Source organism: Pelecanus crispus, chromosome 1 (assembly GCF_030463565.1).
Source record: "Pelecanus crispus isolate bPelCri1 chromosome 1, bPelCri1.pri, whole genome shotgun sequence".
Lineage (NCBI taxonomy): Eukaryota > Metazoa > Chordata > Aves > Pelecaniformes > Pelecanidae > Pelecanus > Pelecanus crispus.
The window spans coordinates 77099453-77110848 of NC_134643.1; the positions used below are offsets into that span (position 1 = coordinate 77099453).

Consider the following 11396-nt stretch of genomic DNA (forward strand, 5'->3'; position numbering starts at 1 on the left):
GTCACACTTGCTCATGACAGTCAAGCTGCCTCCAGGCTGCCATTGGCATTGATAGATTTGGAAGCAGAGCTGCGTGTAACTGCCCCCTCCCTGGCCAGAGAAGACACGCATAGCAAATGTAACACTTGGCTGCCTCTCCTCTGTCTTCCTGCAAACTTTGGGAACTCCAGAGCGTCCCTCCTTCGACTTGGTCCCAGTCTATTTGTGCTTCACGTCAGCAAGGAGACGCCTGGAGACAGCTTACCAGAGATGCGGAGCCTCGGAGGGGCTTTGGCAGCACAGCCAGGCTGAGGGGCTCTTCACCTTCAGACTCTCCCCCTCTTCTGGCTGCTTGCTTTCACCTGGCTGCCACAGTTTAGCATGTTTCTCCTTCCCCCCTGCTCACAGGACCACACTCTAAGCTGGATTGCTGAAATAACACAGTGTAAAAGGTTTTGGGGGGACATTATTTTAACTTGAGCTTTTTTGACAGCCTCTGCAAGCTGCTGTATCAGTGCAGCTGAAGGGATGGACAGCTGTGCTTAAAAACTTTGCAGACTGGTGATGCAGAGAATGATCCTTTGGCATCCCTCTGTTTGTAAGTTATCATTTACACATGGCGTACACACGCAGATGTAAAATGCTGCAACTCAAATCCACAGTTGCTTTCTACATCATTACAGTCCCAGAGCTCCAGCAGTAGCCTAGGACTCTGCTGGGCTCTAACAACAGAATGACACCTGCAACAAAGAGAAATCCCTGACATTTTTACCCTCTGGAATGGTGTAGAGCCAGTTAAGTCAATGGGAGAAGACTTTTAAACTGTGCAGAATGCAAAGATCTTCCTGATCTCCCATTTCTCTCTATCTGTGCAAGGAAAATGAAGAAAAGTTTTGGGTGCCAAAATGTATCTAGGAGGAGGACAGGAAAAAGCAGATGGGGAAAGAGACCTGCTAAAATGGTCTTAAAAGGTCATTTTCATGATGCAACATTGTAAACAGCAGAATCCTGGTTGATAATGGAGTGAATAATGAGGGTCTAGTGTAGTGTGACTTTCCCTAAACAAGACCTCAGGTTGAATCTAGTGAAGCCAGGGAGAGCTGGGAACATAAAATGGGGCTGACAGGAGTTTTTGATAGAACACGCAGGACTGGTAAAAGAGCAAATGATAGGACACGGGGATTTGGTGTTGGAAGTTGCTAAAGCACGCAACGTGTTGCTGCCAGCTTGCATCCAGGCAATCCACTGCCTCACAGCCATGCTGGCTCAAGGAAAAGATCAGATCCAAAGCTGCAAGGGTTAAACAGCAAGGTTAGCTCAACCATGCCTAAGGATGAATCAGGCAAGAGCTGTTAGTGATAAAGAAGAGTTAATGGGCTTGATCCTTCTTCAGTCTCAAATGCTTCTGAATCAGTGGGGCAGCCTCCTGTGCCAGCTCAGAAAGCACAGTACTTTTGATGGATGTGGGATGGGAATGCATCACCATGCAATTCCCCTTCCAGGCATGAAAATACATCCTCCTTCTGTGGCCAACTCCCAGTACATAGAAGGGCCTAGGAGGAGCTGTTAGCTCTTGACAATCCTGCTCTGGGTGGGATTTCCAAGATAATGGCACTCTGACATCTCCCTTTTGTTCGCAGGAGAAGTCATCATCCACCGCTCCCCTGACTCAACCCGGGATTAACAACAATCTTTATTCCCTGCCTGTACTGCCCAAACAGAGCATCTAAGTCAAGAGTCCCTTTTGTGTTAACACATGTAAATCTAAAAAACTCCTTAAGAATTAATGTCAAGTTTTCATATAGGCATGGGGTCTGCACATAGCAAAAGAGAGAAGTGGAAGAAAAGAAGAAATGAAGGAGAGCACGCAGGTCTAAACCTGACACCAGGGACCCTGACTCCACTCACCACAAAACTTAAACGCAGGTGTAATTCTCCTCACTTTACTTATAAGAGAAAGTGAAGTGCTCTTACACACAAACGAACTCCCTCACGCTCTTTCCTGCTCTTTTCCTCAGACACTTCTCTCTTTAGTCAGTGATCCTTGCCGTACATTTCTTTAAATTGTAATTGGATAATCTTCCAGATTTTGGGAGAACCTTTTGTCAGAGGAATTTCTGGGGATATAGCCTCTATTTGATGAAACTGAGAGTGACTAAATTAACAAAGGACTGACTAAAGATAAGATTATGTGTTTGTACTGGAAATCTTGTTTTACCAGCAACTATTTTTAAGGAATCCTGTAACAAAATACTTATGCTTTGTACATTAATGTTCTGGTATATTATTTTCTGCCAAACAAGATTTATGAATATCATGACCTATATGTATGTCTTATTGGGAATTTGCACCTTAGCCTGCACACTTCCTACCCTCAACCTTAAAAATCCCAAATGTATAGGCATCATTTGAACTAATTCCCCCAAACCCATTTGTTCTTTGTACTCTAAGTGTACACATGGTTCTTAGTTCCATGCAAAAGCCCGACATGTAACATGAGGGAGGGAGCCAGCGAGACCTGCAGGACTTCTCTAAAAATTTGTACAGCCAGTTGGCTGCTGGATGGCAACAGACTTTTGTGAGTTTAAATGAGGGAATAACATCTCTAAGGAGACATTCACTGAAGCCTTCAAAGCTTTTTTTAGCAAGTTAGTTTACCTTTCAAAATATTGGACCAGCTCCTGTGAGACAGGAGCTAAAGTGCTGAAGTGCATGGAGGAGAGGTTGGTGTGCATTGATGCTGTAGTTTCTTCTGCTATGTGCCAATATTCACTGGTGGAACAGAATCCAAATTTTTCTATAAAGTATGTAACGCTGAGGGGAGAAAAAATGTCAGTGCTCTTGGGAGCACAGGGTGCATCAGCCATGGAGCTGTCACCTGCCAGTAGGACACCATTTGAACTGCTCCTCTCTGAGCTGGTAGAGGTAGAAACAGGGCATTTTAACTAGAAAACATGCCAAGAATTCAAGTCTTTCTAAGCTCTTCAGTCTTAAAGGAAGTCACAGATTGATACTATTGTTATGTTGGAAAAGGCTTATCTCCAGAAGTACAAATCTGTTTATTTTTATGCCAACAGATTTAACTATACTAGAGGGATAGGAAAGGAAAAGTCCTGGGAGAAGGCTCAGATCTTTCTTTGTGAGAGGCTGAGAAGTGTTGCATACGTAGTAGCTGCATGCAACTATAGGCCTGAAATGCCAAAGTTCAGCTGAGATCCCAAGTGCTTTACAGATCAGGGGTTAAACTTCACTCATCCTCAGTATGTAGAGCACTTGCACTTAGCACAAAATAGATATTGAGGATTTTCAATAGCCGTGCACAAAATTTCAATTTTCTTGTTTTCTGCAAAAACAGTCACCCCAAAATACAGCAGATTTAACACTGCTCATGTGCAAAAGTCAGGGAAAGGTTTAGGGCGACATTCACATTGAACACACAAAATGGCTGTCTCTAAGCATCAGTGCCAGGACACATGTGACAATACTGTCACCCTCCTTGCACACAGCTGATAGCTGAAAATCCTGATGCAGCAAATCCTGATTTAGCTGAAAATCCTGATGTCTCAACTCCCATGTGTGTACTCTCTGTATGACATTCATCAACAATCTAATTAAACATACAACCTTCAAGGTGCTTTAAGTACGTTCATATATTCTCAAAAGCAAATGAATGTAAATTAAACTCAATTATAAACAACCCCCCCCAAACAGCCTAGTTGGCTGAAACCATGTTATTTCTACTGTTTGTGTATACTTGTACTGTGGCTTCACAACAGATCAGATTAAGTCATACTACTCATCCACTTTCTATAGAAGTATTACTAAACTATATGTTCACACTGCATACACTCAAAGGATGTTGTATAATGCAACACCAAATTAAAATGTTAGGTATTATGTACTCAGTGTAGTTTTATTTACTTAACATGTAAAACAAGAACAGGTATACTTTAAGTTCAAATTGAGTGAAGTAAAAAAAAAAGTTCTAGTGTGTTGGCATGGTGGAATAGCATAATAGTAATTAATCAAATTAGAATTAAAAGAATTGCTTAATTTATGCATTTAACAAGTTTAACCACAGACAAAGCAAACTGTCATCGCATTTTACTCTTTATCTTCAACAATTAGCAGAGCTAATGACTTCTTTTGCTTTCTGTACGAGATAAGATGTGATTCAGTCCCCACTGGAAAACAGTTCACACAATACAAGGAAATGCATAAAGGGGAAGGTGATGTCTTTTATCTCCTAATGTTTATCTAAAGTTATTATCCCCAAGCCCAGTCAAACAGTATGGCATATCTCATTATTTGGCAACAGTTTTAGAGCTCTGAACACAACTGGAGCTTTCACGCTGGCTTTCAAAGGTATCTTTTCATGGCTTTCCCTATAATGTCCCAAGAATTATACAGATCTCTTTATGGAAACATATACAAGGAGCACCATGGGTTTACAAAGACTAAGTCCATGAGAAAAATGCCTATAAAGTCGACAGAACTACAAAATGAATGAGAGCAGGGAGAGCAGCAGGCATCAAAGGGCTGGGAGTCAGGAAAGCATTTGATAAAGTGCCTCTCAAAATATTATCTCCCATTGGCTTAGACATAAATACTGTCACAGGAACTGTCTGAAGGACTGCAAACAAGGAATAATAATAGGCAAGGGGGTTGTGTCTCATGTTCCCTATAGGGACAACGGGTAGCTCTCATTTCACTGAGCATCTCCACTTGTGATGTGCAAGGGGGAATAGAACAGCTGGTTAATAAAATATGTAGATAACATTAAGTTGAGAGGAGAGGGTAGGGGAACACAGATGAGAGCAAGAGAAAGAATACAAAGAGCTCTAGCAAGCTTAGAAATACGGGCAGGAAATGTGAGATGCAGCTCTTGGAAAACGGTACGCTAATTTATCGGGGGGAAATAGCATTCACTGGAGGGAAAAGTATGGAGAACAATAATGCTGAAAGACGTCTAAGAGAAAGCCAATGATGCATTTGCAATTTGACAGAACACAAAAGGCTGTTACAACTTTATGGCACTGTCCTTGCAGAGTAGGGAGCAGGGAGTGGAAGATGCCCTTTGTGCAGCTGTGGAGAGGGGAAGCTGGAAATACTCATCCAGATGTTCACATGCACCAGTGCCTGGTGTGACCGGCTTTCACTGACTATAAGAAAATTCCTTCTAGTTTCTCCTAGGAGTAAATGCAGGTAAATAGAGTTCTCCCACTTCTAATACAGGCAACATAGAGTTCATCCACTACTCACATTTTGGCCTGAGGCACCAAACATGCAGCCTCATCCATGATGCTTTAAGTACTACTCTTCTGGAAACTCTGAATTTAGGCTGGCATGAGACCAGAATAAAATGTATTGGGTTCATTTTAGGATGTCTCATCACCAGAAAAATATTGACAATTAACAAGGCATTATGGAAAGGTATAAAAATGATGAGGGATCCAGGGGCTAATTTGTGGGGGGAAAAAAAAAGTAAAAGAACTAAAATGCTTGTCTTCAACAGATAATCACAGGGACGTGTGATACCAGAATGGGTATGGCAGGTGGGTGGAAAATTCCCAAAAGGCAAAGGCTGTATGCAGCTGAACTATCACCAGTGAAATATTACTGTAAAAGGAGAATTGTAGGTTGAGTATTGTGAAAGCAATCTTAGTAATAAGCATGTGCAGGCCTGTCCACTGAACAGCATGGTAGGAAATAGCCTGTAGGAGACAGTGTCCACACAGGGGCTAGCCTTAAAACTGCAGATGTCAATTGTCATCATTTCCCTGAAGGAGACAGATCCAAGGTAACTGAAAATAGCTGAGGATCTGTTTTGACAGTTCTTTCCCACCTTTAGTATATGTGAAGCTAAATTAAAGACGGTAAATACCTTTTTGGGACAACTAGCTTCTCCAGGAGACAATACTTTATTTTTTTAATGGGATTTCTAGGTGGGTGTAAACCCCGTACAGCCCAGTTCACTCCTTTGGCTGCCTGTCACTGCCTCAAATAGCTTCATGCAGCCCATATGGTGGGACCCTCTGAAGTCCCCTGCATTATCAGTTCTACCCTTAGATGCAAAACTGAGTGCGATCAGTTGAAGACAAGGAAAAACCAGCCATGAGATACAGTGTTTCTGCTCCTTTTTTGGACTGCCTTCACAAGGGAGCTATCTTTAAAGCCTTAAGCAGAATATATTAACAAACATTGAAAGGGACATGGTGAATGAAGGGTGATTTACCCTTTCTGAGGGTGAAGTCCAATTTGGGGGCAGTTGTCCCTAAAGCAAAAAGTGAGATCGTTACATTTCAAAGCCTCTGATGTTCTCCAGCACCCTCCTGGATAATCACTCAGCCTCTTATGAAGGGTTTGCTTGTGTTTCGCAGCTCCTCTAAAGGAGATACTGCAGCAAACACCATTCCCAACAAAAATAACCTGAAGGAAAGCCCCAACTGTGCCTGTACCTGGATGCAGACTTTTGGTAGTCCTCATAAGCAGTACGTGTCCTTCCATAATTCTCCATGTATCCAAGGCTCTGGGCAATCTTCCTTGAGTCAGTAAACAAAGGGCTGAAACAGTCCTGGAGCTGTCCTGACACCATCACTGAAAGGCTAAGGTTTCTCGATGGAGCAGAGTTACAGTTTGGTATTTCAATACCTTGAGCTGATGAGCAAGCAAAAGACAAAGTCACTGAGTTATGCAATATTAACAGAAAGACAACTTATGAGAAACAAATCTTTTTTCTGGTAACAAAAATGGAACATTTAATTTCCTCTTTGCCTCTAATTGCAAAGTGATGCTTAGCAAACGCTCCTCTCAAAGTGTTAAACCCATGGCTATAAAATACAGCACAGCTGGTAAACTGAGTATTTTCTTACTGACATGTAGATTTATTACCTCATTGGAATTACCTTGGGTAATGAAAAAACAATAAATTATGCCATCAGTGGTATAATTGTCATCCTGCAATTTCAGTGCTGTTAGACAGCATAGCATCAGCTGTGAGCAGATAATGAATATATTAAGGCTCCCTTCTATTTACAAAATGAAAGTGATAACATTCCCTAATCCCCTTTTTGTCCCCCTTTTCAAATATAAGTGTCCAAGGGGGACTGTGTGGGACTCCCCGCCCCGCCAAAGGCGGGGAGAACCAGAGAGAGGGAACAAGCTCCACGAACGTCTCTTTCACCAGGAAGACTTCGCTCATCTCCCACATCAAAGTCTTCCCAACAAACTAAATCCTTTTTAATGCCTATTTCTCAGACTATACATTTGAGATTTCCTTCAATATTTTATGCTGAGTATTGTATGAGACTCACTACACCAGGCAATCTATCTCTAACCAGATCTGGTGGGGCAGCCCAAATTTTGGGGAGGGAGATGCATCCCTCAGCTCATCTTAGCTCTGAAATGACTGGAGCACAAATCAGCCTCGCTTGGATGAGCGTCTGGGTCAGACAGCATCACTGCAATGCAGATTAGCTTCACCAGCTCCCCAAGAGCATTATCTACAGTGTTATTTTTTTCCATACGAGTTGCAAAAAACAGGCTGTTAGAAATTCTGTAGTCCCTTCTCCCTGTGCATTTCATCGTCTCATGGTGGTGGCAGAGCATCAGACACTCTTGAGCATCATTTGTAATCCCCTCCCTTGGGATACCCAGGGAAGCACCGCTCCAGCCCTGGGACAGCGGTGCTGGTTCACCTGCCTGTATTAAACATGCAGTTAGCGGCAGCCAAGCGTAATAACACAGGGGTAATAAGGGGGTGAAACACTACAGCGCAAGCAGTCTAAAGAGGAAGCTACAGCTAGCATACAGCTTAATGGAATGTGACTTTGGTTGAGGATGAACTGACTAGGAAACATTAAAGAATGGCATTTGGGCTTTTGGTAGCGAAGAAACAACACAAGGGGCAATGAGCTCCCTAAGCTGGGAACTAGAAAAGATGGACTTTGTTTTTCTGGGCTGGAGCCTTTGCTAGATCAAACACTCAAGAGTGGCAGTCGAACTGGCAGCTGCAGGGTGAACAGACTGTGTTGAAGCTGCTTTTCACTGATGTGTCAACAAGCCAGTCTGTTCCTGAGATCAGACTGATGGTTGCTTTTGCAGTTACTAGGATCTGGCATCCTTAAAAGGGGCTTTTGGGGACCCTCCAGGAGGGGCCCTGACACTGTTGAAATTCAGTGGGATCAAATGACAAATTCCCTTATGCTCCTTTGGAAACTACTGTCTAAACTGTGGTAGTGCTCCACAAACAGCAGGGAAAAATGCTGTAGGGGAAGCCTCCAGGAGACCATCTCTTGGGCAGACAAAGCTGCCTGTAGCACCCTGAACTCTGAGACACCCCACCTCCATCAGTCACTAAGCTGCCTTAAGTAGCTCCCACAGGGACACCAGCTCTGCCCTGTAGGCTCTCCTTTCCTTTTTTCTTGTGGCATGTTGCTGTGTCATGCCACAGCAAGGGATTTCTATACCTCAAAATTTGTAGTGGAGTGCTTAGAAAGCTCTCCTATGAGAAAGGAGGCTCTGAGGTCAAACTCATCCTATCTGAATGACAGGGCAATGATTTTAATCAGATTTACACTTAGGGGGCTAGGTAACGGGCAATGGTGTGGAGGGGAGAAGGGGTCTGTCAACAAATCCTGCTGTCTAACACGCTTCGTTGTTCACCATTACACGTATGGGAAGAGGAGTGAAGGACTTGAGGCTAGTGGCTAGCTCACACTCCAAAGGGTGGAACAGCAGAGGCCCACTGCTTTCCACATATCTACCCCATATTGTATGTATAAACATGCCCAAATTTGTTTGAAGTGGATCATTAACTAAAGACACAACTGGGAGGACAGACAGACAAACATGAGCGCGCGCACACACACACACACACACACACACAGAGGCAGGTCACATGAACCTCTTTTCCCTAGAAAACCAGGCCATTAATACATTTTCACAACTTCTTTTTCCCTTCAGACAGCTGTTTATGGCAGGAGGACATACACTTCTTTCGGGCAGCAGTCAGATTGAGGTCTTTCATTGTTTTTTAATACCTGGGGTGAAATCCATCTTAATTCATCAATATGTTGGAGATGATCAACACTGCACCTTTGGAAAAGGAATGTCGCCCTCTCCCAACCCTGGGGCAGACAAGTACTGCTAGAACAAGCTGCAGCTGCTCCCTCCCAAACTCTTCATTAGGGCGCTTCACCAAAGCTAAGTGTTTTGATTTGGTTCAATAGGCAGGAATGAAACATTTAAGCAGAAGAATGTCCAAGCATGTTGTTTAGGTCAAATGAAACATCTCAACCTTTCCAAACACGCTGTTCCCTAAGCAGCTGAATTAATGAAGCCTGGTTTCTAATGCCTTTTTCCCTTCATTCTGCTCCCCTATCCTCCTGCCCTGGCATCATGTGGGTTCTCTGATGGCTAATAAATGGGAAGGCAGGAAGGACGTATCAACCTTTTCTTCAATAGGAGCACTAACAGTGTCTCTCACGCCTGACCATCAATTTTCAGAAAACCTGTAGGACCTCATCCCTGAGGACACTATCCCCATGCCAACCTGGGAGGGAGAAACTGATGCGTGTATTCCAAAGTTATTAAGGTTAGGAAAATGGGTGTATATGCACACAGACCATAGCTAGCTACCAGAAGAATAAAAAAATCCAATTTTTTTTGTTTGCCCCAAAATGTCAGTGTTTCCATTTTTATCATTGTGCAGGTCCAAACCATATGCCAAAATACCAGAATTGCCCACTGACTAGAAACTGTAGTCATAACTGTGTTTCAAGAACTGTGCTGCATCCCCTTTTTTGCAGGATGTTGTGCAAACCCCCTAATATGATTGGCATCGTTGCTCTGGTCTATGTTGAAGTAACTGAAGAGCATTTAAAAATCTACGGGGACAAATACGCTCTGCTTCACTGCAGAGGTATGTAACAGATTTGTCCTCCTTCTCTCGTGAGCCTCCCTCGCACAGAGCAGCACTCACACAAATCCCCACCCAGCACCAGTTTCTTCTTGGACTTTCCGTGTCTTTCTGTGGGAACCAGAAAGATCTATGGCCAAGTGCAAAGCTTGGGCCTTTGACCCATCAGCAGCACCCTGCTGCAAGACCACTGCTGTCACTGCCCTCTGTCTCACAATGCAACGCTGAAGAAAATGACAGGGAGAGGGAAGCAGAGGGTGCAGAACCTCTGCTGGCATCAGGGCTGCTCTCAGCCATGGCTGTAATTTGGAAACAACCACAACCCCTGCAACAGGGAAGAGCTGGATGCTCACTGTTCAGCAGCTTATTCTGGGCCAGTGACGGCTCCCAGAACATGTACACACAGCTTTCCACAAACCTCCTCCAGGCATCTACACGCTGCTTGGAGTACAGCTGCAGATTTTTCTGCATGGGAAAGCTAAGCCTACTATAACATAAGGCATGAAAATAAAAGGTTCTTTTTACATATGGAGTCCTTATTGCAGCTATGTCCATTGTGAAACACAAGGAAATAACAACACTTAGTCCAGGGAACGCAGGCATATTCTCTACCACCTGAGGCCTCACCTGCCACCCCCATGTTTGGAGACTTGATCAGTCCCAGCCAGAGACTGAGATGTGAAATGGGACGTGGGCTACTCCATTCCATTAGCTGAAATATAACCAAAGCCCCCTCTCAAGCTATAGGGTTGCATTTTCATACTGAGTGCATATGGACAAATAAAGGGCTGTGTTTTTCTATCCCAAATACAAAGCAGTTAAGTCTCCAGAGGCTTACCTATAGCTTTCCTTTGCAAAGACTGAGTTAGGCCAGAAGATTGTGCCAGACTGGGCATCTCTGTGGTCCTCATGACAGAGGCAGGATGACATAAACCCACAAAGGACAAGTCTGAAGAATATGTTGACCCATCTATGGTGGAGCTTGGAGTGATGGAGCCTGTGACCGATAGCTCCAAAGACAGCTGGGAGGATGTCATCTCTGTGCTGTATGAAAAAATGACCCTTTAGTAATTTGTCAAGAAAATTATCTTTAAAACCAGACCAAAGCATACACTGGTCTCTCTGTCTACTAAATAAGTGACAGCAGGATCTTATATGGGGACAAGTCATATCAATGTTAACCCAGAGAATGATATCCCGACCTCTTCCTCATTTTAAAGTGGACACAGTCCCAGCTGAGCAATACTGTATCGCGATACAGCCAACAAACCTTTCAGCTCTGAGCAATATGCTTGTACCCTCTAATGTGCCTGCATGCTGGGTTGACTATTTGTCACATCCTGCCATCTGAGCATGTCCATATCTGTAACAAGATCTTTGCATTCTTATAGGCTACCAAAGCTGCCAGGCTGTGGTGGCTTTTGGCTGAAATCTATAACTCTAATTCTCTTCTGCATGCTACCATGGGCAGGAGCAGACAAGAGCTGAGCATGTAGTG

General features: G+C 43.6%; 1 protein-coding gene across 1 annotated transcript in view; it reads right to left on the reverse strand.

The window, feature by feature from the left end:
* Nucleotides 1-10794, reverse strand: part of LMNTD1 (lamin tail domain containing 1) — a 28655-nt gene extending 17861 nt beyond the window's left edge. The window contains exons 1-2 of the mRNA XM_075727848.1: nucleotides 10737-10794; nucleotides 6438-6636 (exon numbers count right to left, since the gene is read on the reverse strand). Of these exons, the coding sequence (XP_075583963.1) occupies nucleotides 6438-6636; nucleotides 10737-10794 (257 nt within the window). The remainder of the gene's footprint in view (nucleotides 1-6437; nucleotides 6637-10736) is intronic.
* Nucleotides 10795-11396: the final 602 nt, after the last annotated feature.